At 42.3% G+C, this 27,190-nt stretch overlaps 2 protein-coding genes across 2 annotated transcripts; both read left to right on the top strand.

Moving 5' to 3' along the window:
* The first annotated feature begins 488 nt into the window (after positions 1 to 488).
* LOC122032319 (quinone oxidoreductase-like protein 2 homolog) lies at positions 489 to 4,423 on the top strand. The gene is made up of 6 exons (XM_042591600.1): positions 489 to 881; positions 1,681 to 1,789; positions 2,884 to 2,975; positions 3,105 to 3,363; positions 3,582 to 3,725; positions 4,032 to 4,423. Exons 1-6 carry the CDS (start codon positions 541 to 543, stop codon positions 4,125 to 4,127), a joined length of 1,041 nt encoding a protein of 346 aa, XP_042447534.1. The 5' UTR covers positions 489 to 540; the 3' UTR covers positions 4,128 to 4,423.
* Positions 4,424 to 5,282: 859 nt separating this feature from the next.
* LOC122032135 (eukaryotic translation initiation factor 2 subunit beta-like) lies at positions 5,283 to 26,655 on the top strand. Its single transcript, XM_042591394.1, has 10 exons — positions 5,283 to 5,467; positions 5,568 to 5,637; positions 7,961 to 8,066; positions 8,203 to 8,258; positions 8,344 to 8,398; positions 8,531 to 8,628; positions 10,549 to 10,694; positions 24,451 to 24,593; positions 25,117 to 25,202; positions 26,365 to 26,655. The coding sequence occupies exons 2-10, from the start codon at positions 5,593 to 5,595 to the stop codon at positions 26,440 to 26,442; spliced, it is 813 nt and encodes a 270-aa protein (XP_042447328.1). The 5' UTR covers positions 5,283 to 5,467; positions 5,568 to 5,592; the 3' UTR covers positions 26,443 to 26,655.
* Positions 26,656 to 27,190: the final 535 nt, after the last annotated feature.

Below are 27,190 nucleotides of genomic sequence, written 5' to 3'. Positions count from 1 at the left end.
TCGATGCCAACGTCGACCTTATATAACAAATGAGTTATAATTGCTTTAACGCGTAAGTCACCAATAAATATATACAAGATGCACTAGATTCTTGAATACGTAAGTTTTAACAAAAGTAAGGGTAATGTTATAACTTTATATATTTCACTTTCATTACCCTCACTTTTCTCTTAAACAAGATAACACATATGAAAAACTATATACTTAAGTAAAGAATTTCAAGGAAATATTAAAAAATAGACACATAAAATTATAAAATCTAAAAAAAAATAAAATAATGGATCATAAATTTATATATCTATCTTTATTTTTTCTTAAATTTTGTCCTTATACATATTATTACTCTAACACATATTAGATTAATAAACCTTTCTTTTCTCAAATAAACCTTAGCTTATATCATCCAAATATATATAAAATATAACACGGACAATAATTCGGCCCAACACAAATTAAATAAAACCGTACGATTGCCCCATTTTCATTTATTCATTCTCTCAGCCGTCTCCAGCTGGAACATCCTCTCTCTTCGTCTCTTCCATGGAAGCGCTTCTTTGCACTAAGCTCGGTGATCCCACCGTCGCAATCTCCGACTCCTCCCCCATCGTCGTCTCCAGATCGCACCCCGTCCCGGCGATCGCCTCTCCCACCTCTGTCCGCGTCCGAATTGCGGCCACCAGTCTCAACTACGCCAACTACCTACAGATACTCGGCCGCTACCAGGAGAAGCTACCCCTCCCGTTCGTCCCCGGGTCGGACTACTCCGGTGTCGTTGAATCGGTTGGAAGCGCTGTCTCCACGGTGAAGATCGGGGATAAAGTTTGCTCCTTGGCCACATCCGATTCCTTCTGCGAGTTCATCGTCACGGACGAGAAGGAATTGTGAGTTTCTTTTCTATTCTTGGTGCTTCTTTCCTTTTTGAACAATTTTTTTGGGCAAAAATTGAAACCTAGCAAGAGTTGATGAATAATTTCCTTTCATGGACATTTGTTATTTTCGTTTATTCGACTTTTCTCCAGATATTTGTTTGTTTGTTTTTTTTTTAAAAAAGCTTTCACGGGAATTCTGTTTAACAAAAATAAGATTTTTTTTTGATGATATCTCATATCTAATTTCTTAGTTCATGAATATTAAATCTTAATTTCCCTATAGTGTACTGTATTCATAAACCTAAGTACATTACTACTATAACCCAAATGGCGTTGAAATGTGAACATAAATCATGAATTTAGTGGAAACTATATCTGAAAATTATTGCCGAATGTTTTGAATATTATTTATATATATTATAGATTCTTTTTGTTAATTATTTTCCACAAAATCCTAAATAAACCTTTTTCTTTAAAACCGAATTGTCTTAGATGAGATAATCATAAAAAATGATCTAGAGTTTGTTGATTTGGGTTGTGCTTATGCAGGTGTTGCTCTTGAAATATCATTCTAGTGTCATGATGCATCAGAGCATGCTGTGCTAGATGATAACAAATTTCTGTCTTGCTATTTAATATATATATATATATATATATATATATATATATTGCTTTGCTATTTAATAGAATGTTGGAGACGCCTTTTTTTTTTTTTTTGAAGATTATACATTCACATTGTGTCATGCAAAAGTTCATAGATGGACTTTTTTTGGTTTATTCTCTCTGACATTTCTAAATTTTTTGAGAGAAGATTCTTAGTACCTGATGGATGTGACTTAGTCGCTGCTGGTGCTTTACCAGTTGCATACGGGACTTCGCATTTGGCACTTGTTCATAGAGCACAGCTGAAACCTGGTCAGGTTGGAGGCTTTTGTCTTGAATTCTTTCCCTTAGTATGATTGAACAAAATATTAGAATCTGACATATACTGCATTTGAGTGTAATGTGGTTTTATTTTGCTATTATGGAATTTATTCAAATAATTTAAATTTGACATATATTGCATTAGAGTGTAATATGATTTTATTTTGTTGTTAAGGAATTGACTTCGAATTGGCCTCTCATAGTCTCATGCTTATGTTAACATCTTATAATACGCAATAGACATATGTTTTTGATAGCTGAGAAACACAGTTTGATGCCCGCCATTGAATCATTGGCATTGCTGAATTTGTTAAACTTGTGAAACTGGGAAATAAGTCTTCAGAATCATTAGCATCGTGGAAAACTTTCCTCTGTTTACTTTGTAAAAGAGGTGGATTATATTCTCTCTCTTATTTACTTTGAAAAATAGGAGCTATTTTCTTTTCTTTTGTTTACCTAATGGACAGACAGATTTATAAATCCACCGACGAATCATTTTTTCATCATTTTTGCTTCCGTCCTAATACGACGGAAAGCAATTCCCTCCCTCTATATTTCAACATGCACAACTATTTCTCGGAGTAGCAACTGACCTCATGTGATCGTGACATCCTATTCCTTCACGATCTCCTCTTCTTGACGGCAGCTCCGCGAGGGCGCCGCACGCGGTAGGGAGGAGGCGGCCCTGTGAGTGCGAGCGACCTCAGAGGTTGCTCGTGTGGCCGACGGTCATATTTTTTAACACATGATCAATAACAGATGTGTTAACTCACAGTTACACCGAGCTTCAATATCTGAAATGGATATTGAAGGAATAGATGAAAAGTCTAACATACAACAGTATAGCAAAGTCATATAGTCTTTTCTTTCCCCTGTCAAATGTGAAGTAATACTGTCAGCATGGATGCTAGTTTTCTGTCTGAGATCTGAAATCTTCAGTAATGGTCAAATAACTTTTGCAACCTTTGGCTCACGGGGCAAACTCAGCATAACTTATCTACTACAAATAATGTGACAGTGCCTGTACTTGATTATCATTTATTGAACTTCCAGTTTTTTGGTTGTGAAAACAATGAATGGAAAATTGCAGGTACTCCTTGTCCTTGGTGCAGCTGGTGGTGTTGGATTGTCAGCTGTGCAGATAGGAAAAGTTTGTGGAGCCATCGTTATTGCTGTAGCAAGGTTTTTTTTTTTTTTTTGAAATTTGACCATTACACTGTTGCATTTCTTGAGCTTTCTCCCATAATTTATTTCACTTGTCTCAATGGCAAGCAGTATAATATTCGACTCCAACTGAACTATGTATCTTAGGGGTGATGAAAAGGTGAGATTTCTCCAGTCACTAGGTGTTGATTATGTTGTTGACTTGAGCAAGGGAAATATCATCGAGAGTGTGAAGAATTTTCTCAAGACAAGAAATCTGAAAGGAGTCGATGTTCTATACGATCCTGTCGGTGGTAAACTCACAAAAGAAAGCATGAAGCTTTTAAACTGGGGAGCAAATATTCTTATCATAGGATTTGCAAGTGGTGAAATTCCAGTCATCCCAGCAAACATTGCTCTTGTGAAGGTACTGATCTTGTTGAGCATCCTCCTATTTGTATGAATTTGACTTCAGAGTTATCCACATTTTACTCAGAATGCACATTCTTATGGACCAATTTACTGCTTTTTATTATATGGTTAAAGAAATTGTCAAATTTCTTCATGTATTACTCAATCAGTGTTAATATGTCATTTTCTTGTAAATTTATTGGTGCTAACTCGTTCTTGTGCAATTTGGATCAGAATTGGACAGTTCATGGTCTCTACTGGGGCAGTTACAAGCTACATAATCCACAACTATTGAGAGACTCTCTTATGGAGCTGCTATCCTGGTTATCAAATGGCACGATATCTATTCACATATCTCATTCCTATAGTTTACAAGAGGTCCATACTCTTTCAACTCAGTTACCAAAATAATTTGCAGTGCACTCACTTTTCTCCTTCTTCCATGTGACTTGTGAATTTCTAGTTAATGCCAGTTAATTTTTAGATTATCAAAATAGCAGCTCATTCTTTTCCTCTCCTGAATGAGTTCTTCAACCTTTCTGCAAGTTGAGCTACACTCAAAAACAGAGCATAATCACCACAACAAAACAAAAAAAGATGAACGCAATAAGCATTTCCTTGATGATAAGTTTTTGTTGCGCCTGCTAGAATTTTTATTAGATTAATTTCTGTTGTGTCCGACAGGCAAATCTAGCTTTTGGTGATATCAAAGACAGGAAAGTTATTGGCAAAGTGATGGTTATTCCTGGCAGCTCCAGTGTAGGAAGATCAAAGCTATAATGTCCCAGTGGATTGTGTCACTTGCAATATAGAAAGTTCTTGGCAAATCAAACATGGAAAAATCTGTTTGATATCATGCTCCATCTCTTGTCCTAGTTAAATAATTTGATCTATTGCAGAGTCCATGAATATCTTCTCAGTTAATCTAGTAAATTAAGGAAATATTTGTTAGTGTGATTGCTAACTCTTCAACTAAGATTTAATTTAGTGTTCTTGCACCAAGTTTGGCATCTGGAAATTATGATTGCCGATCAGTGACAGATTATTTCAATAAAGCGATCGCAGTGTTTGCCTTATTTACATGGGATGGGAGGACGGAAAAAAAATGTCGAAAGATTTTAAGTGGATTTTTGTTTTTGCTTCGTAAAAAAATTTATTTTCTTTTTTTCTATTTATCGAATGGGCAGATAGATTTACTATTCTATATGCGGATCATTTGTGGATAATTTTTCATCTATCTCATTCTAAATCAGACGGATAGTAATTTTCTCCCTCTCAATTGATGCAGTCGAGTTTTTCTCAATTCAGGGTGGTAAAAGAAGAATACGTTCATCCCTCGTGTTTTCATTAACCTGTCTCGGGATTAACACGAAGGAGATAAATCATGAACAGTTATTAGTGACTAGCACATAAGGGAGGTATTTATCTCGACTTTGTCGAGATTTGAATTCAGATCTCATGGTGACAATACCTCAACTCATGGTAAAAACCTCGTGTGGTCTACCGACAATGACCCTATGCAATGCTATTCATAATCCGTGTGAGATCATTTCATGCGGTCGTGGTCTACCGACAATGACCCTATGCAATGTTATTCATAATCCGTGTGAGATCATCTCATGCGGTCACAGTTGGTGCCCCGTGCAAGGTCATCTCACGTGGCCAGGACACCCCACAATAATAGAAAATTATAAAAGTAAATAAAATATTTTATTTTTGAATATTCAAAATTAAAAATGAATATTTTCTCATTATTATTTCGATGTTTGTCTAATTTACATAAAAAATAGAAAATCAATTTATTTCTGAAGAAGCCAAATATAATTAAAATAAAGGATTACAATGTAATTTTTCACGAAGTAAAGAAGACCAAACCAATGTTATATAATATATAGCATCATAGTATGTAACGGTTTTATCACATCAATGTAACGGGTATAGTTAGCTTTGTTCCATCGAACTGTTATAAACTTGGATCCACTCCGACGTGTTCCTGCCGTGCCCATAATCCTTCGCCTCGTTTATCGTTGAAGCACGGCGATTTTGCTGCTTCTCTCTGGATAATTCGCGGAGATCGATAGAAGTAGAGGGAACCACGGCGATTTCGTCATAGAAACTCGGTAAATCTGATCCCATCCCAATTTACTTTTAATAAGGAGCTAGGTTTTGGTGGATTCTGCTCGATATGCAGCTTTAATGTTCTATACTTTTTGTACGTAGTTTGATTGATTTGGAGATTGAGAACATGGCTAGCGAGAATCAAACTGAGATGAAAGAGGAGGTTCCAGAGGTAAGATTATTCCTCGACTTTCGTTGTTCCATACTTGTTTCTTTTTCTTTTCTTTTTTCTTTTTGTGTGCGTGTCAACTAGGATTCATTTGCTCCTATAATTTTCAGTATATGCTAAATTTTGTGTCAAAAGTTGTTTTTCTTAGCTCCTGGTTATGTTGCTTTTTTAGGTTTACTTATTCTGCTTGTCTTTCAGAGTTCATTATCTTTTTAGTTGGAAGTTTGATTTTGGAGAATTCGAGCAAGGGGAATATTTTAATGCATATCTTTAATAAAGTAACTATTTTCTGGGTACTTACAGATGATAAAACTTTAAACTTAGAACCACTAATATGAGACTAGACCCACTAGATCAATAACTATCTCAATCTAACATCTCTAACATTCACCTTCAAGATGGAACGTCTATACCATATATGTCTAACTTGTTATATGAACTAAAAAACTTAACAAAACATAGATTAGGCATGGCAATGGAATGAAAGCATGATACTTGCACACATGCAAAATAAAAACAACAACAATAATAACAACCAAGTCTTATCCTACTAAGTGGGGTCGGCTATATGGATTCTCCTATGCCATTGGCCTCTATCCCCTACTATATCATTATTTACATTTCAATACATAAGCAAAATAAGACTGGATGAAATAATAGAGCATGCAATTGATGATCCCTTCGATCTTGGATTAGCACAACTACTAATGCCTTTAACCTCAAATCAACACTTCAATGAAGAGAGAAAAGAAAGAGAGAAAGACGCCTTGAAGGGATGATTATCAGCATGTAATAGATAAATTGATAGGCTTTTAGATGATTCATGTGCAACACATTGGCAAGAGTAGATGTGATGGGTGTTGCTTGATGAAAGGCTTGTGGTCATGTGGGAGAAGTCGCTAACAGAGGTTGGACAAGCATGTGGTAGGAAGTAGGGGTGTAATCGAACCAAGCTGAGCCGATTGTTGGTTTTTCCCTAAACTCTAGTTCAATTCAAGCTTTAATTCTTAAGCTCTAGCTTGGTTTGTAATGAAATTAAATAGTTTGTGAATGACTCGAGCTCGGTTCAAAAATAGTTCGTTTAAAAGTTAAATGAATTTAGTTCGAGCTTGGCTCGTTAACATATCATTTTCAAATCGTTAAACAAACTCGAGTTCTAGTTCTTAGGCACATAACCATGTTGTTTTTCTTATAAGTTTTAATTATTAAGATATTATTAGATTAATAATTCATGTGATATTTAGTTATATATATAAAATAAGATAAATGAGTCTCTTAACGAGCATGTTCGTGAGTCTCTTAACGAACACGTTTGCAAACCTCTAACCAACATAGCTCACGAATCAAATACTGTTAAGCTCAAGCTCAGCTCGATAATATTTTCGAGCTCCATCAGGCTCGCTTGTTAACTTAATTGAACGGACTTTTTTGTTTAGCCGAGACCCTAATAGCTCGCGAGCGGCTTGGCTTGTTTACACCCCTAGTAGGAAGGTGAACATGAGATAACTGCTTAGGATTGTTGGTTGCTTCTAGACTATCTTATGTGCTCAGTGGTAGGAGACAACCATCCAACATTGATACTCTTGACAAGAGTAGTAGTGACACCAGTGTGGTTCACGAATGAGGAAGCAAGGTGAGAAAGACTCACTGGGGTTTGTTGGCTTGCAACAATGGATGATGAGTGCTCATAGATGCTAGGATTCTGTACCCGTGGACGCATGTAAATGTGCCGCACCAGGGCATGCTTGGATAGTTGCTCATTGTTATTTGAGTATGAGTGACGCATTGGAGGGGATAGTGGATTGTCAATGGTTGTTAGGGGATAGCAGATTGCTTCCTAAGTATGCCGCCAAGAGGTTAACATGGATCATGTTCAAGATCATAGACAAGAACTAGCTTTTCTGACCCAATCTCCCTTCCTCGCTCATGCTTTGTGTTGGAGGTAGAGATAGAGAGACAAGAAGAGATGGGGAGGGGGGAATACTTACCAATAAAAGGGGGCTCTAGTTCCATGTAGAATTTTAGGAAAAGTAGATTACTATATTGCATATCATTAATGAGATAAGTATTATATGGGTATTTATAGTCTCATGATAAAACCCTAAAGTAGAACTAAATTCATTCCCAATAATCCTATTATTGTAATACCCGTAACAGATACTTCACTGGCCAAGTTTATCAGATTTGCATGCATTTGTAAGCGATTAAAAAAAAATCCATTTTGTTCGTTGATTTTCAGTTTTTTTGCTTCTCTAAACTAGTATTGTTCGCATGTCTCGGATTGTCCTTTCAATTATATTTAATACGTTTCTGGATGATTGCCTAGTTGGTTCCCTTTGATCCAACCAAGAAAAAGAAAAAGAAGAAGGTAGTAATTCAAGATCCTTCTGAGGAGGTAGAAAAGCTAGCAGAGAAAACAGAAAGCTTAACAGGTATGATTTTTAGGATCCATCTCTAATCAATCAAAAATATTGTGTTTTTATTATAATTTAAGTCCAGCATTTAAACTTCATTGGCTAAGCTTAAAAGCTCAAACATCTCCTAGCTGACACTGATATGCTGTTCCAGTTGATGAGATAGGTGAACCTAGTTTTGCGGGGACGAAGAAGAAGAAGAAGAAACCTGTTAGTAAATGGTTGCCTGATTTCATTCTTTTATCGGGCTTCCATTCTATATTGATTCTATTGCACAATATTACTTTTTTCTTAGGTTGAAACAAATTTTCTGAACGAAGATAATGGAGATGCTGGAGAAGATCCCAATGGTAGGACTGTTTAGTGTGGCTTATATTGGTTCCATTTAGATGATAATATGAATAATGTTCAAGGAGTTAATTGTTAATATATTGGTCAATTATATCACCACTCACACTGACACTGCTTTCATAAATATTCAGGCGATCAAGTTGGAGAGGACGAGCAAGGTGAAGGTATTGTCTTAGGCTTTGCTCGATACCCATGGGAAGGAACCGATCGTGATTATCAGTATGAAGAGGTAAAGATGAACCTTATCTTGTCAATTAACTTTCTATAGTTTGTCCAAGGAATACATCCTCTATGCTAGTGCAAGTCATTTCATTTATCTTCTTAGTTATTATTTTGCTTTTATCATTCATTTAACCTGCAATCTTACTAAGGTCCTACATCAACATTTCCACAGTATGTTTCAGAGGATATCTTTATTTAAACCAAAAGTGTTTAATATATTAAGCTGCCACATCTTGAACAGAAGAAACTTACACGAATCTAGAACTCAGATTAAGCAGTATTGTAAATAAAACATATGGTGTATAGTGGTTATCCGAGACACTTAGTTTCTTAAAGACTGAACCATGGCATAGCTGGGTGGAAATTTACTGACAGTGTCCAAACCTACTATGCTGCTAGGAGTCGAGCCCATGATAATTTGGGTAGAGATGAAGCATAAGATGATGGAGAAGTGTGTTCTATCATACTTCAAAAATCAACAATACACCATGTGGATCAACCTAAAGCAATCATAAGCATAATTGAATACAAAAGTAAGTTTCAGAATTTGCACATGAATTGCAATCCCAACTGGACTCTAGAAAATCCTAATCCATCTTATCAATGCACTGAGGCTTATAATTCCACGACAAGTTAAGCTCTTAATCTCTCTGTTTCTTATTACTAAAAAAAGCACCAACTTCTTCAAGTACACTGGACAAAATATTAGGTTGTACTCAACCAAGCCTAATGAGATAGAGCTGAAACCCAAGCCACTAACCAATTTAACCCAATATTTGAGACAATCCATTCATTTAGGGCAATTTGCTGGGTTCACTTAGGGCACTATTTATAAAAGCAGTGTTGAGTCAATGAAAAAAAAAACAAATTTTCATTTGTTTCTCATCTTTTCCGTGCAAGAATTTTTCCTATGTGCAAGGTCATTGTTCTTATTTGTTGGTTGTGCTATGTCACCTATTCTATGATTTGAATCTACCTCTGTTTCTAGATAGGATCAAATTCCTATCAAACTTGCAATTACATCTGATTTCACCCATAAGGGTAGGAGGGGCTAACCATAAAAGTCAATTGTTATTGTATCTGTGCAATTGTCAACAAGCTTAGCAATTAACTCCAAGAATGAATCCTGCACAAGTTGGATTGTGAAATCTTATTTAGATTTATTCAAGATGGACTTTTGGAACCAAATGAATCCATTTCCTTCATGTTGGAATCCATTTAGCTTGTTTTGTGATTCCTGTTAAGTGAATAAAATGTTTCAATTTTGGAAAAGGCAATGTGGGTTAAGTCTTTTTTACTTTGTTAACTAACTTCTCTTGTTGAAATGTTTGTCTTCACAATTAACAATCTGGAATTTTGATATCGATCAACAGCATGCGATTTTGTACTGGTGATGAAAACCAAGAAACTTCAAAAGAACTGGGAGAAAGAGAATATATAAGGAAAAACTTACAAAGTTTTGAAGAGAGATGTTTGAGAGGGTTAGAGAATGAATAGATGGGGAATTCTGGGCGGAGCCTTGAAGGGGCTTATGCATACTTCAAACCTGCCAGGGAGGATAAAAATGGCTAATATCTTGAGAAAATAAGGGTCCTAGTATTGCTCATTATGCATGACACAAATTGTAACAGGACTCTAATTGTCCCAGACCTCTAGTGTTGCTCATTATGCTGCATTGATTTAACACATGAAGTAGCGTGTCTTCTAAATCAAATTCTTCACGGGGCGAATGTTGTCTCCAATTGGTGTCTAGCATGTGTTTACCCTTATACTTCAGTTTATGTTTTGTTTCTTGTAGCACATTAACTTGTTCTGTGTTGCTTCTCCTGACTCTTGTCTATAATGCATGCTGTTTGGTTCATTCTCGTACAGAAACAGAAATTGTTTCATCAACCATTAGAACACTGTTTTATTGTTGATCTTCCAGTTGCTAGGTAGGGTATTTAATATACTTCGGGAGAATAATCCAGATCTCGCTGGAGATAGGCGTCGGACAGTGATGAGGCCTCCACAAGTTCTCAGAGAAGGAACCAAGAAGACAGTGTTTGTTAATTTCATGGACCTTTGCAAAACGTATTATACTTGTCTCTTCCTTCTATATCACGTGTTATCCTTTTTTTTTTATCCTGTGTTGTTTGTTTCATTCACTTGATCATAGAATTTGGCTAAGCTACAAGCTTTTAAAAAGCATATGCAGGTGGTATACAACATAATTTAAAATTTTGAGCTGTGTTGTGGCTTGCTCTCAGACTAGAAACATACGATTTGATTGCAACAAAAAAATAGTTTACATTTTTAAATGTAGCATCAATAAAAGTGGATCGATCATGATTCAAATTGTAATCAAGATAGCACATATATCTTCTATCCTTGAACAACAAAACCGAACATTAATATAGGGAAGGAAATCCAAAACGTAAATAATATTAACATAGCTGAGAATTCTATATCTATGGATATGGATTGCACAAAAAGAGAGAAAGCATAATGAAAGAAATGAAAGAAAAAAAACGATAACAAGCTATCTTCATAATGCAACTGTTAGATCCAAAATAAAGGTCTTTCTTGACTGAATTAGAAGTATAGAACTCCCCGATATGGAAAGACGGAATATAGAATCTAAAAGGATAATGAAAGTTGTTCGTCTTTGAATCGGGTTGGGCCTGAAGAAAAAAAAATTAAAATAGAAAAATAAAGTAAAAGTTCTATTTTTCGATAGATTGTGGGGCACCTTTTTCTTCTTTTCTTCCGAAATAGCAAAGGAGGAGAAAGAGGAAGAAGAAGAGAAAGAAAGAGATCGTGTTCCATTCTTTGCTGGTTTGCTTCCCATCGAAGAAGAGGAAAGACAATAAAGTAGATCTAATGGAGGAAGATATTGGAAGAGGCGGATAGAGAAAGATGTCGAGTGGAGACAAAGGAAGAGGTGAATAGAGGAAGATGGAGGAAGAAGTGGCAGAAAGAGAAGACAAAGAAACAGGCGACAATGGAAGAGAAGGAAGAGCCAGATGGATGAGGAAGAGATAATAGAGAAAGAGGTGGATGGAGGGAGACAAAGAAAGAGGGGGTAGAGGAAGGATGAATAGGCATACCTCAAAAGTCTTGTGGAACCTAGTTTCATTTTTGTGCAGGAAGGAGTGCTTCTCTCACATCATGGTTTTTGTAGCCATGTCAAAGCATCTCTCCCTTCTTATGCATTAGTCCTATCAGCTAGTGGAACTATAAATTCCACCCATATTAATCAGCATGGCTCAATATTATAAACCGTGGTGAACTAATTGTATAGTGCATTTATATGTGTAGGCATATAGGGGGCACACGGCATAATAATAATAATAATAATAATAATTTGTTTATCTTGATAAAAATGTCTAACAAATGTATGATAAAGTATATTAGTTAACAAGTCTAATTCATACTTTCACCATTTGATATATATATATATATATATATATCTTACAATGTAAAATGCATGAAACATGACTATCAATCTCAGTCAACAACGTAGAGAAACTATGGTATACTTAGAAGTAACATGCATATAATTACCATCTCAAGTGTTTATCAGACAACATGTTAACACAAGTTACCAGCTATCAAATGGGGTTTATGAAAATCAAGACATTTGGACTCTTTGAGAGCACAAAACACATTTTTCCAGAATATGGTTCAGGGCTAGAAAGTGCTAAAAATTTGAAACTAGTGATTTAGAAGTGATTTGCAGCCCATATTTCATATCTAGACTACATAAAAATCAGGAAGGGGTATATCTACTATCTACCTATGTCTTTTGAAGTGCTAAAAGTGCTATTTTTGACACAAAACTATGAGTTAACCATTCATGGTTCCATGCCTTCCAAGGGTCAACACCTAGTTGAAGTGACATGGATGATGTGAAGGATGTATGTTTAGATGAAAATTAGGGTATTTGGACATTTGGAAGACGTACATATAGTTTTTTTCCCAAATATAGTTTTGCAATCTCCATGTGTCAGTTCAGAAGAATTGACACAATTGTAATGAATGATGCCCATTATATTCTTTGTGAAAAGCAGGGCATTTGAACATCTTGGCGGTATGAATCATGTTTTAGCAATGTTTGGTTGTGATTGGAGCTATGCTATTTTTATTTACTTTATGAGCACTTGTGCTAAGTTGTCATGTTGGTAGCTGTATTTTTCTTTTCTGAAGAAGTGAAGTATTCAAATCTCTCTTTGGGCAAGGTGCCATTTATTTTGTATTTAAAAGGATCAAATAGGTTTGCCCCATTCTTGTTGGTTGAATCTGGTGTTCCTCAGTTCCAATGAGGCTCTAGCTGGTTGTTGGCGTTCAGCACTAGCAAGGTCTGGTAGCTAGAGAGAGTAATGGGAGACATGGATGGAATCTGGTGAATGGGTAAGGAAAGGTAAGGGTGAAGAAATTTGAAAAATGGCCTTAATTAGAACTTCTAAATTTCCACAAAATTGGAGCCTTTTTAGTAAGATTTTCAGAAAAGGGGCTCTTTTAGGATTTTTCCCTTTATTTATTAAGTACTAAGATTAAAATTACATATTATATAATCTCATATAAATTTATAATTACCTTTGATAAATATGTAATGTAATATTTTATGATTATATTATCTGATATTATAATTAAGTATATAAGTAAATTAATGAAGGATGTATTAAACCTTGTTATAAGTTCAAACCTTGTTGCAATAATCATTGTTGTTTCTATTCTGAGTTGATGTGTCATATACTAGGAAAGAAGAGTTAGAACTTAGAATTTAGAATGTTTGCATTCGTATGTATTGAGCTTTTGTTTTTTAAGCTTGCATGTTATTCTTAAGCTCTAACATGATATTTAGTGACATAACGGGGGCGGGCTGTGAGGGGCGCTTGGGATGAGCATAATCATCTTTTGCTACAATTTAAACATTAGGACAATACATACTAGACTATCTAGTTTATTTATTTTTTGGCTAGACACGTAACTAACTATTAATTCCTCCTTCATACTCCTTCGTTTTGTAATATTGGAACACTAATATTTGTTTGTTTGTTTGTTTATTTATTTTATTAGTTGGTATAATAGTCTCTGTTTTTTTTTCACATGCAAAATAGTTGTGGACATTTGTGGTGAATGTGGACTCTATGATCGGTCCTTCAGATTTGCTTCTGTTTAATTATTCAATCACTTTCTTTGATTTCATATTTTTTGATCCTGTCCGAACCAAGAGTCAGTGGACGCTGGGCACGTGGCGCTCTCTGCTGGATCCTCGAGTGCTCCGACGAACCTGCAACAAAACCGAGCCGGGAGGGGTGTCCCGGCGACGGTCCTCCGACGCTCAAGTCAGGCGAGGAATGACAAAAAGGTGGCCTCAAGATGAAGACGTGCATACCTCCGGTGAAGAAATTGGGACCTTATATAGACCCCTCGAAGAAGCTTGGGCGCGCCAATCAAAGCAATCACTTGCATTTGACCACGCCCAGGCAGGCCATGCCCAGATATGGATCCGTCAGGAAGGCGTCCACGAGGCCATACTGCTACAGATCAACCTTTCCATGATGTGACGGCAAGATCCTCCATCGTGCGATCTTGTGTACGGCCTAATCATCATGCTTCTACCGATATCCCATATCCCGAGCCGAGCGATAGGCCGCCGACCACCTTTGTCCCTCGCCTTATTTTGTCGGCGGGTCGCCGGCTTTTCGCCCCGCCGCTCGCTCCCGGCCGGCCCTTCGATCCTCCCGCCAAGGCTGACACCCAACCACATGGATGTGTTATTCTAACTCGCGACCAACCCTACCGATCGGCTCGCCATTAACCGCTTAGTCCCCTTCATCGGCTCTCGCTAAGACCCTTCGTGAAGTGGGTCCCCATTCATCGCCGGATCACTTGCCTTCCTTCAAGTCTAGTCAAGGAGGCGTGAGTCCGACCGATCGACTATATGTGTCCGAGCGGCCGCCGCCCATAATCTTCCTTTAGCCGCTCGCCCTTACGCCGATTCACCGCCTTCGCTTCGATGCCTTGTTGTTCAACGTGGACGTCTTGCTTAAATCTTCTCGAAAATCGCGAAATCCTTCCCATTAAGTCGCAGACGCTGTACGACGCGATTAATCGCGCTTAGTGGCGGCGCCACGTGGCTCTTCTCACGCGGCGATGCTTAGTACGATGGGACGCGATTGCTTCAAATAGACGGTCGGACGAGGGCCTCGCCTTTCGTGACTGCATCCGACGGCGGAGGCCAACCAACCTCGGCAATAAAGCCTCCGTCTACTTCCTTCGCCGCATGCTTGCTTGCGCGTTGTCCTTCCGCCTCTTCTTCTGCGACCTCCGACGATCCAGCTCGCTTTGCTGCTACCAACCCACCGTGATCTTTTCCGCCCGTTTTCTTCTCAGTGAGTCTTCTCCCTTCGTTTACAAGGTCCTCCCAAGTCGTTTTGCCTCTTTCGTTCCCGTTCCTCCGCTTTCTTGCCCTCTTATTGCTTCTCCGAGATGGCAAGCTCCTCCGAACCCGCTGTTGGTGTTCATGGCCCTGGTATATGACCACGGAGAGTCGGTTTGATGAAGAGGGCGCTCGGCGCCTTGTTCGGACGTATGGGATCCCCGATGACCACGAAATAATTATAGTTGACCCGTCCGATCGGCCCCATAACCCGCCGATCGGCACCATTTGCTTTTTCTAGACCAATTCCAGGGCGGCCTTAGATTTCCTACCCATCCATTCATTTTGAGGTTTGTAATTATTTCAGATCCCGCCGCCACCAGGCCGAACTCCTTTAGGTCTTGGCGGGTGGTTGTCCTCTTTGTCGCATAGTATCCCACTGACCCCAAAATATTCCACTTCTTCTACCCCAAACAATCCGAGTTGGGCACTTTCATTTTCCGAGTAGAATAGGCTTTAAATTTTTGATAATATGCCGACCTCCAACAAGCACTGGAAGGAATTTTTCTACATCCGACTTCCCGAGCGGCAGATTTCAACCAAACGGCATCATTGTCGACTCACCGAGCTCGTAAGTTCAAGCAATCCACCTATCTTCATGCAATAATCGGTCTCGTCACGATACAAGATCGACCACGCTCAAGGGGTGTTATATATTTTGGGTTATCTCCCGTTCGGGCCAATCTTCCCTACCGTATGGGTAAGAGACTCTTTACGCTCTTCACCTTTTTTATCTAACTGATTTTAATTTCTTCTATTGCAGCTGAAGTCATGTGGCGCTCCAAAGCTACCGCTCATCTGAAACTGAAGGCCGTGGAGATCGAGGCGGCCACCAAAAAGGAGCTCGCCTAGCGGGGGCTCATCCCCAGCCGCCCGGCAGCGCAGTCCGCCCCTGAAACAGATGCTGCCCCATCCGCTTCAACGGAGGTTGAGGCGGATCCTGTTTCCTCGGCTCCCGCCGAGCTGGGAATTCCCCCGTCCGGGGATCCACCGCTAGAACTTCGGCGAAAACGTCGAAGAGACTCCGGTCCTCCGCCACCCCAAGAGGGGGAACGACATGAGCCGATCGGCGTTACTTCGCCCGATCGCACGCCGTCGCAGATCGGGACTCCTGTGACATCGCCTCCTGCGCAGCCCACCGACCTCGCCACCGCTTACATCGGTTGGGCGAAACTTCCACCATAGGGGAGTCCTCGCCAGGCGGCCGCACTGAAGAAGCGCCGGCCGGCCACCCAACCATCAAGACCACCCTCCGATTCCCATCGGAGGAATATTTACTGTCCGCCGATCGGCCCTCAAGCCCCGTTCACGAAATAACCTTGACGGGCCCGCTTGCCAAGCTTTTTGAGGACGCGCAGATTCAAGCGGCCCTCATGACGCCCAAGCAGCTTGGCGACAACAACATGCAGCAGGCCACTCAGGTATTCATTTTTCTTCCTGTTCCATGCCACTATTTGATTCCTGATTTCATTATTTCCTTTACAGCGCTGGGCTGAGCAAATCGCCACTAGCCGTCGGCTAGCCGAGCTGGAGGGTCTCCTGGAAAAACTTCAATTGTTGGGGGGTCCGTCGGCCGAGCGGGAGAAACAAACCCTCGAGGCCGAACAGAAGAAGGCTGCCGATCTGGCAGCAGAGGTGGCCCGACTCGAAGACTTGGTGAAGAAGCGGGACGGGGACGTGAAGCGCGCCAGTGGCCGGAAGAGGCGAGCGATTGCTGATCTGGATAAAATGAAAGTCGAAGTCCGGGCCCTAGATCAGCAGTCTAAGAAGCTAGAGGCCGAGCTGAATGCCGAGCGAGAGATCCGTTCGGCAGAGCGCACAAAGGCCGAGGTGGACTTGAAGGCTGTTCAAGACACCTTAACCGCTTCCCGAGCGGCACTCAGAAAATATAAAGAGGGTGAGCCAAGTCGCCTAGCAGTCGCGCGCCAGGAATACCTCCACTCGGAGAGGTTCGGCCTAAAATTCGGTGGCAACGTCTCTTCCACTTTCGCCGAAGCGGTCAAGGTCACCGTGACATACTTGAAGAAAGGGGGCCACCTTCCCGAGGGAATGCATATTCCCGCTTCCGACCTGGCGGCCATGATTGATGATATTCCTGACGCCTTCTTCAGCTTTGAAGACCCCGAGTGAGGCGGGTTATTTCGAGTACCTTTTATATTTCATCCGCTCGGCGGATGTAAAATTTTTGTGGGTGCCGTTCGGCATAATTCTTCTTCTAAAACGCTGCTCCTTTGTTTGTTTTCCTACTCATTGTCCATAATATTCTTCTGTTTGCTTAACGTTGATACTTAGAGTCAGTCCCGCTCTTAAGGGTTCTCCTTCACGCGTCCGATCGGCTTGGCACATTGCATAGGGTCCGAGCGAGGTAGCCTACTCACTTTGCACGTATCCTGCCTGCGTGAAGTCCACAAAGCCGAGTATCGAAGGACCAACTCCCGATCGGGCCTGAATTTTTTAATATTTGTAGTTTCCACGGTCTCACTGATATTCGTTCTTCCGCGTTTATAGCCGATCGGCGCGGCTCTCGATTTTTAACGACGGTGCTCGCGCGGATGTTTATAGCCGTTCGGCGCGGCTCTCGTTCTTTAACGATGGTGCTCGTCGGCACGGATGTTTATAGCCGATCGGCGCGGCTCTCGATTTTTAACGACGGTGCTCGTCGGCGAGGATGTTTATAGCCGATCGGCGCGGCTCTCAATCTTTAACGACGGTGCTCGTCGGCGCGGATGTTTATAGCCGATCGGCGCTCGATTTTTAACGACGGTGCTCGCCGGCGCGGATGTTTATAGCCGATCGGCGCCACGACGGTGCTCGTCGCCGCGGATGTTTATAGCCGATCGCGCCTCGATTTTAACGACTGCTCGCGGTCTTCCGCCGGAGGGTTTATATCGGCCTCTCTCGATCTTAACGACGGTGCTCGCCGGCGGATGTTTATAGCCGATCGGCTCGGCTCGATTTTAACGACGGTGCTCGCCGGTCTTCCGCCGAGGGTTTATAGACGCCATTGCCTCACGGTTTAACGTCCGGGCTAGACGGCCTCGAGGTTGACTCCTTACTGTGTCAAGCGACCTCGCCTTCATATCCCGCTTTGAACAATATTTATGCCCTACCAACGACGGGTCATTCGCCATAACCCGATCGGCAGGAGGCTTTCACTATTCGTGCTCGCTCGGATAATCCCTATGCCCTTTTCACCTACGGCGAACGTACTCCTGTCGAGCATTTTGGCTCGGATAATTTATATCCGTCCGAATGGTACGGGCTTCCGCTTTTAGAGCGTCACGCCATTTGATCCGATACCTCCGGCGGTGGCGGCCTTCGGTCGAGCACTGCCTGAAACCATATACCGCCGACCGCCCGCCTTCGCCTCCGTGCAATAACCTCCCTCTATCATCCTGAGCAGCGCAGGGCTTTGGTTTCCTTCCTGCCACACTAGTATGCAGCCCGGCCGAACTGCTCGGGGTCTTCGATTTCGAATGCTGCTTTTATTCTATACGCAGCCCGGCCGAACGGCCTGGGGTCTTCGGGTTTCGAATGCTGCTTTTATTCTATACGCAGCCCGGCCGAACGGCCTGGGGTCTTCGGGTTCGAGCTCCCGGCTCGGATACAAACCTCCCGGCCGATCGGCTCGGGGGCCTTCGGTTTACGATGATAATGCCTTATATTCGCTCTTTTGACTTTTCATCTCTGCATTTCAAGTATTTAGTCGAAAAATGAAATACACAAGGTGATTTACAGTGATACACCTTTCACCCCGCCCGGTAAGGCTGGAGGTGGTTCGCGCTCCACGGCCTATCTAGCTGTCATCCGTCCTCATCCTCCAGATAATACGCGCCCGAGCGGAGCTTTTCGATGATTTTGAAAGGGCCTGCCCATGGAGCTTCAAGTCGCCGACGCCGGCTCGACTTTCTTCCGCATAAGATCGCCGACTTGAACGATCCGGGAATTACGCCACGGTCAGTAGTTTTGCTTCATCCACCTCTTCTACCAAGTCCAGCTCCATGTTTCTTCTTTCGGCTTGTCATCATCATAGCTCGGATCCGGGCCGACTCAACGCCGACTTCGACCGGTATGACAACCTCACCGCCATATACCAAATGGAACGGTGTGACCCGTCCCCTCTTTCGGCGTCGTTCGGATAGCCCACAAGACGCCCGACACTTCACCGCCAACTCCTCCCAAACGGTCGAGCCGCAGGAAGAATTTCCGTGGCGACTTCAACACTGCTCGAGGATAGCCACGGACGTGAAATGTTGCTCAACGCCGTAGCTTTGCACCAATCCTCTAACATCTTCCCCGTGAACTGCCGCGACACTAGTCGGCGAGGGACGCCGAACCGACAAATGATGTGTTGCATGAATTTTTAACCATCCGTTATGATCTTCGCCATGCCTCGCCTCCACCCACTGGAGAAATACCACCGCCACTAGTAAAATTTCCTCTGCGCCGCCATCGGAAATGGACCCACAATATCCATTCCCATTGATCGAACGGACATGAGATGGTTGATGCCTTCATCTCCTCCGTCGGCCGGGGAGAAGTTGTGATACTTCGGCAAGAAAGGCATGTAGATACCGTCCGAGCGGCATCTGTTTGTAAAGTTGGCCAGAAGTATTCGGCCAAGAGGATCTTCCTTGCTGACCCCCGCATGATCCTCGATGTACTTCCCGGAGGAAGCTGAGTCCTCCGAGCTACACATTTCAGCAAAGGGCGCGAGAAAGTCTTGTAAAGTCGATCTCCGATGAGTGTGAACCGACCGGCTCTTCTTCCGAGGAGCCGGGCTGCATATTCATCGGATGGTGTGGTGCCCGAACGGAGGAATTCTATAATAGGTGTCCTCCATCACTGAAACGCGAGGCCTCAGATCCCGGTACGTGCCACCGAGCGTTTTTCAATTGTCGAACCACGACCGCGCTATCGAGCTCGCTAGTTCGCTAACCCATCGGCACTGTTCTCCGCTCGGGATCTTCCAATAAGCACCTCTCGTAAAGTAGCTTTGAGTTTTCAAAGGCCTCGCCAGAGTTTGAGCCGAACACGCTGATTTCAAAGGTGCCGAAAGTCACGAGCGCCAACCGTGAATCGAATCAGAGTGTCACCCGAGTGCTCCCACATGCCGTGCCGCTTGCAATCCGGCCATGAGGGCCTCATACTCCATTGTTAGTAGCTTTGTAATCTAGCCGAACGGATAGTGCATCTTTTCTTCATGAGGTGAGAGTAGTAATATTCCGATCCCACTTCCAAGCCGAGTGGAGGATCCATCCACATATATTCTCCACATAGCTCTGGCCTTTGCACTTCGGTCACAAAATCAGCCAAGGATTGGGCTTTAATCGCCGAGCGGGGCTGATATTGATGTCAAATTCACTCAATTCGTCGTCCACTGATAAGCCGTCCGGACGCTCGATTCAACAAAGACTCTTCCAAGTGGACCGCTCGTCCCGACAATAATGGTACGAGCCAAGAAATACGGTCGCAGGGCGGCTAGAACTAAAGCAAAGGCCAACTTCTCAAGCCCAGTAGCGAGATTCAGATCTTTTAAAATGTGGCTTAGAAAATACACCTACTGTTCTTCGCCGCTCGCCCTCACAAGTGCCGAGCCTACAACATGTTCAGTTGACAGATACATATAAAGTGACTCACCCCGATCGGCCTAACACTGGTAGAGAATTAAGATATGTCTTCAACTCTTCAAACGCTCGGTCACATTCCCACTGGAATTTAGTAGCCTTTCGCAGGATCTTGAAGAATGGCAGGTTCTGGAGATGAATCTCGATAGAGCGGTTATCCGACCGGCCAACCTCAGACTTCTCTTGTATTTCGGGGCGATGTCTTCAGATGGCTTTTAATCTTGCTGATTTGCTTCAATTCCCCGCCGGTCACTATATACCCAAACGCCTCCTTCGTCCGAACAGCACTTTGGGGTTTAGTTTGACTCCATATTTCAGCTGCTCGGAAGGTTTCTTCCATATCCTCGAAAAGATCGGCCGGTCGGGGGATTTGATAAGAATGTCGCCCACATAAACTTCCAGATTCCGCCCGATCCGCTCCTCGAAAACCTTGTTCATCAAACGTTGATAGGTGGCTCGGATTCTTCAATCCGAACGGCATCACATTGTAACAATACGTGGCCGTCACGAAGCTTACTTTTTCTTGGTCTTCTCGAGCGAGCGGTACTATCCTTGGTAAGCATCAAGCATGCAAATTAGTTCGCAACCGGCCGTGGAGTCCACCAGCTGGAAAAATCCTTAGGGCATGCCTTGTTTAAATCTCGAAAGTCGACGCAGACCTCCACTGCCGCCCGGCTTGAGACCAAGACTACGCAGCCACCACTGCATCGCCGGCCTTCAAGTTTTTCCACCTCCGGATAATGACATTCCCGCGCTGAAGTCCCTTTTTCTCCGCTTCACCGGTGAGCGTCCGGCCGGACATGCAATTCATGCTGCGCTAGGCTCGCGAAATTTCGTAACTCATGTCGACCAAACGAAGACATCATGATTTCGCTGGAGGCATTGAATCGCTTCTCCTTCTCTTTTCCCGATCGAGGCGATAAAGTCGTGGCCTCCGATCGGTCGGATGGATCCGGACTTCCTCCTTTTCATCATAAATTAAAGCAGGAGGTTTCTCTTATGGCGTGTACCTCAATTCGGGCGCCTTCCGAGCGGAACAAGCTTCGCTCGGATCATCTCTATATAGCACCGCCGAGCATCCTACTTTGTCTTCCACGGGAACTTTATCTTCAGGTGGAAGGTTGAGACAACCGCTCGGAATTCGCCGAGCGCCGGCCGTCCCAAAATGACGTTGTAGGACGAGGGAGAGTCGACCACCACGAAGTTTATTTCCGGTCCTCCGAGGCTCTTCTCCCAAAGAAGGTGGCTACCGGATTGTCCGACCGGTCAACTGTCTGTAAACCCGTAGCGGGTCGCCATGGGCGGCTCGATCAATTGCACCGATCGAACGCCTTCAATACGATGTCGACCGAGCCTCCGTCAACAAATACGCGTGAATGGTGTAATTGCTATTACCATGAATGAGCAAGGCCGTCGGGCACTTCAACTCCTTCTAAGTCCCCGGTCCGAGTGATTTCCGCCCACTTGCTCGCTTGGTCGCATGATCGCGGATCCGACGGACGCCTTTTCCGCTCGGTTGAATCTCCTCCGTTGCCCACCAGAATAACGCTGATCTCGCCCGGAAGTATTGCTCTATTTTCCTCCTCCCGAGCGTGACGGTCGTGACTGCTCGACGCCCCGATTCTCCCGCCGGATCGTGCCGATCGGGTGTCCGGTGTCGCCCTCTGCGGGTCCGGCCACCACGAGTCCCACGCCTCCGTCGATGGAGGCGACCGTCGCTCGCTTTCCGAACAGATCGACACAAAGGAAGGCTTCCGCAATCCTCGTGGTGCGATCCGTCGTGGAATTTGCAACATAGGGTCCACCTCTTCGCTCGAGCGGCCCACTTGCACGTGCGATCCGACGTGAGGGATCGAATTGCTTCCCTCGGTCCTCGGGTGGTCAGAGCGGTGCTTCACGCAGATGAGCGCCGCCGAGTTTTTCCGAAGGGTTTCGCGCTTCTTCCACATTTATATATTCGTTGGCCCGATGTAGCATGTGATCATAATCTCGGGCGGCTTTCGGATGGGAAGAAGTCCCCATCCACAAGGCCTTGTGTGAAGGCATTCATCATCGCGTCCGATGTGACCGCTGGAATATCCATCGCCACTTGGTTGAATCGTGAATATAGCCTCGGAGCGACTCCCTCTGCTTGATGGCGAATAGGCTGACACTTGTCTTTTGATAACGCCAACTGCTGGCGAAGTGGTGGAGGAAGGCCGTTCGGAAGTTGTAGATCCGTCCAAGAACCTTCAAAACCGCTGAGCCGATTCCGAGAGGGTGGTAAGGAAAACTCTACACTTTACTCCTGATGAAGCGTGCGGTGTTATCGAACTTACCTGGATGATCATCCGGTCCGTTGTTCCATTGTATTCGCCGATCGTCGGAGGACGTAGTGCTTGGGCAGAGGGTCTCGTAGGATAACCTCCGAAAATGGCGATTGATCCGCCGGGAGGAGTCCGAGCTTTCCCCTTCCTGTCATCCCGCCTTGGCATTTCATCCGAGGAAGATCCTCTATCTCTTCGGGCTGGTATGACTTCAGTGCGAAACAAGGCCCGATGGAATGCGACGGTGGTTGGAGGTGCTTCCGCTCGGCCCGACGCAGATGTTGCTTGTTGCTCGGCTCTGCTGCTTTTTGTTTTTGCTCCATGAGTTCAGGCCCTCATCTCGACCGAGCCTCGAGTTCTTCCGCTGACACACCTGTGTTGTCGCCCCTCGCCCATTGTCTCCGATCGGACGCAGGAGTTGCTCCCACAGACGGCGCCATTGATCCGTCCGAACCAAGAGTCACTGGGCACGTGGCGCCTCGCTAGATCCTCGAGTGCTCCGACGAACTCAACAAAACCGAGCCGGAGGGGTGTCCCGGCGACGGTCTCCGACGCTCAAGTCGCGAGGAATGACAAAAGGTGGCCTCAAGATGAAGACGCATACCTCCGGTGAAGAAATTGGGACCTTATATAGACCAGAAGCCTGGGCGCGCCAATCAAAGCAATCACCTGATTTGACCATGCCCGGTATGGGTCTGTCGAAGGGCCATGCCCAGATATGGATCCGTCAGAAAAGGCGTCCCTGAGGCCATACTGCTACTGTATCAACCTTTCCATGATGTGACGGCAAGATCCTCCATCGTGCGATCTTGTGTACGGCCTAATCATCAGACATGCTTCTACCGATATCCCATATCCCGAGCCGAGTGCATAGGCCGCTCGGCCACCTTTTTGTCCCCTCGCCCTTATTTTGTCCGGGCGGGTTGCCCGCTCGGCTCTTTGGCCCCTGCCGTTCGGGCTCCCGGTCGGCCCTTCGATCCTCCTGCCTTGGCGTCGGACACCCAACCACATGGATGGGTTATCTCTAACTCCGCTCGGACCAACCCGGCTGATCGGCTCGGCCATTAACCGCTTAGTCAGTCCTTCATCGGTTCTCAAGCTAAGACCCTTCAGGAAGTAGGTCCCCCATTCTTACTGCCGGATCATTTTTGATTGATGTACGAATATAAAAAAAAATTTGGTTTGTTTGGTCGTGATGTTCTATTTCACGTACCAATTGTTTTAATTAGGATGGAAGCAATGCCTATGTTTGTACTTTTAAAGAATGGGTACTTCAAGTAGGGTGTTTTCCTGGACTTTGACTTGCATGAGACTTATTGTTTTGAATCATTATAAGATATGTTGGAGTAGTAAAAAAATATACATTGTATCGGACTGATAATAGATGTAAACAGTGACTAAAGAATTGTGAAAAGTGTTGCCATTATCAACTTGCACTTTTAAAGAGGGATTTTATATTTTATCTACAGGATGCATAGGCAACCAGAGCATGTGATGAATTTCTTGCTTGCTGAAATGGGAACTAGTGGTTCCCTTGATGGACAGCAGAGGTTGGTGATTAAAGGAAGATTTGCTCCAAAGAATTTTGAGGGTATCCTAAGAAGATACATCAGTAAGTTAATTATACAAACTGCATCAACTAGCATAGCGGTCATGTTGCTTGTTGAACCTGATCTTAGATTTCAAACTGTGCAAACTTCAGTAACTAGATTAAATTTTTGAACTATTATTGTATAGTTAATTGTATTTGTGCATACATGTGTGACAGTGCAGGTGCATCAGTGTGCATGATACACAGATGCACTTGGGAAATTAATTGATTGATACACTTCCAGTTTCAGTTATGTTTCTTTATGCAATCTTATAGGAAAATGCCAGTAAATATTTAGCGAAATCATGATGAGTTGTCTTGCAATGTGCTTGGAAGGACAAAACGACCAACTTGCTCAAGTGTTTTGTGTTTATGAATTTAAATAGTTTATATCTTCATCTTTTCCTGTTGGTTCTCAAAATAATAAAATATTTCTTAGACTCGGAAAATATTGGGGAAACTATCATAGCAATCTTGTGTCTTAATCACATTTCAATGGGACAGATAGATTATTGTGTTTTTGCTGTGGTTCCAATTTATGCAGATGAATATGTTATTTGCAATGGTTGCAAAAGTCCAGACACAATTCTCTCCAAGGAAAATCGTCTATTCTTTCTTCGATGTGAGCAGGTGAGCACTTCATTCAGCACCTACTTTCTATTCCATCAACTTCAGACCTTTGTTTTCTGTTTTTTTTTTTTTTGTTGAGACTATGGTCAACCAATCTGACGCTACATTCTATTATGATAGAAATCTTTGGCATTCCAAGTCTCTATTTCTTGCACATGTTATTTCAAAATATGATGTTAATTACTTTCTGTTTCATACCAGTTTGCTTCATTGTTCAGATCTGGTAGTGAAAAGCTTTATAAACAGGAAGGAAAACATTTGTGAATTATGAATTCTGTAAAATTTCTTTCCTTCACTTAATAAGTTTCTATGATGACTCAATACTGGATACAAAAGATTCCCCAAGATGATGGCTTTGATGAGTTGTTGAATATTGGTTAATATTTTTGAATTTTCTACCAAAATGAGATTTATGCTTATTTGTTTTGCTTTGCTTTTACCAATGTTTATCAAAAAAACCTTCAATTAGTTGACAGAACAAAGGGTAGATGTTTAAAATGTAGAAGAATTCTTGGAGTGCTGTTTCATGTCCTCTTTATGCTAAACAAAATTTATTAGTGTTGGTAAGATCATATCCTTTGTACTTATAAGTGAAGGGTACTTAGTAGTTAAGAAACAATAGGTACAAAAAGGGTTAATGTGCAAGCATGAGAATGTTAAGATTGATAAAGAAGATAAAATCAGCTATATAATTTTGGGAGCAAGATGTAGGATTTAGATGATAAAATGAGAAAAAAATCAATAAATTGGTGCAAACACATTCAAAGATGATCTTAATTATTTTATAGTTAGATAAGTCAAATTGATTAGAATTTGATGGTGCAAGGATAAAAAAAAATTAAAGGAAATTATAGTTAATTTAATTAAAAGTGATTTAAGAGATTTGAATATTGTTAATGATCTTCCATCAAGTTCAATGGAGGGAGAAGATCCATGTTATAGATTAAGGAATAACAATACTGATGATCACATTGATGGTTTTAAAAAAAAAATGAATGTCTGGTTAGCATGAGCAACAGTTTTCTGTTTTATCTTATCGTGCTATGTGAAGTCATTGGACACAATCTATTATTATCAAGTTAGAATGCATCAATATGTCAGTCAATCTCCATATTAGGCATTCTAGGATTCACTTCATTTTGATTTTTTGTTCAACCTGCAGTGCGGTTCTTCACGGTCAGTGGCACCAATTAAAGCTGGTTTCGTGGCTCGGGTTGGCCGCCGTAAAGCCGGCACATGATCAGAATATTCTCCAAGTCAAACAATGCTACTCTTCAGCCATTTCAAGAGAGGCTCTCTTCTTTTGCTGTTCAGTTGTCTGAACCCTTACCCTGTGCTTTTCTTTCATGCACTCCAATTGCAACACTTTTTTAAAACAGTTTTCTGTCATGGGAACCTTTTTGTTGAGGAATGCTGTTTCTCCATTTCGACTTCAAATTATGTTTCTGTCTTCTTTGAGGTGTTTATTGTCATTGTTTGCCCTAGCTTGTGCCCTCGAATTCAGGCGATATTGAGTCCAACAGAAATAAGGATGATTTTAATGGTTTGGAGGAGTTTTTTCAGATAATTTTTGCCACCATTTTCATTTCGAAGAGGGTGCTAGTTCAGATATTTTTGCTTGGTGTTTTAATCTACTAGTTTAGTCTATAATTTCTCTTAGAGAAAAATTAGATGTAATTTCTGGATTACATCTGCAAGTCATAAGTTAAGATTGTCGATTGCTATGAATCTACAAGTCATTTCAATCTGCAACGACAATCGATTTCTAACTCTTTAATATCATAAATTTATTATTATGATGATCATTTCTTGTTCTTTATAAATCTTGCCCACGTCCATCCGTTTAGAAAGTTCAAAGTATGTGAGTTGGGAAGATATACAAGTAAAGTTAAACGATAAGAACAATCAACAATTCTTATCTTATTGGATGTAGTCGGTTTTTTTTTTAAATCTTAGCAATCAAGTTTTATCGTATTAGGGGTTGGTTT

Source organism: Zingiber officinale, chromosome 11A, assembly GCF_018446385.1.
Source record: "Zingiber officinale cultivar Zhangliang chromosome 11A, Zo_v1.1, whole genome shotgun sequence".
In the NCBI taxonomy this organism is placed as follows: Eukaryota; Viridiplantae; Streptophyta; class Magnoliopsida; order Zingiberales; family Zingiberaceae; genus Zingiber; species Zingiber officinale.
Note: the sequence above shows the minus strand (reverse complement) of the source record. Positions and strands in the feature narration are given on the sequence as shown.

Excerpts from the sequence above, each read along its gene's own strand:
- LOC122032319 (XM_042591600.1), top strand. The coding sequence starts at position 541 with ATGGAAGCGCTTCTTTGCACTAAGCTCGGTGATCCCACCGTCGCAATC. Across the intron at positions 3,364-3,581 it reads CAAACATTGCTCTTGTGAAG|AATTGGACAGTTCATGGTCT; the intron begins GTACTGATCTTG and ends AATTTGGATCAG. Across the intron at positions 3,726-4,031 it reads ATTCCTATAGTTTACAAGAG|GCAAATCTAGCTTTTGGTGA; the intron begins GTCCATACTCTT and ends TGTGTCCGACAG.
- LOC122032135 (XM_042591394.1), top strand. The coding sequence starts at position 5,593 with ATGGCTAGCGAGAATCAAACTGAGATGAAAGAGGAGGTTCCAGAG. Across the intron at positions 8,399-8,530 it reads TGCTGGAGAAGATCCCAATG|GCGATCAAGTTGGAGAGGAC; the intron begins GTAGGACTGTTT and ends ATAAATATTCAG. Across the intron at positions 25,203-26,364 it reads TCTTTCTTCGATGTGAGCAG|TGCGGTTCTTCACGGTCAGT; the intron begins GTGAGCACTTCA and ends TTCAACCTGCAG.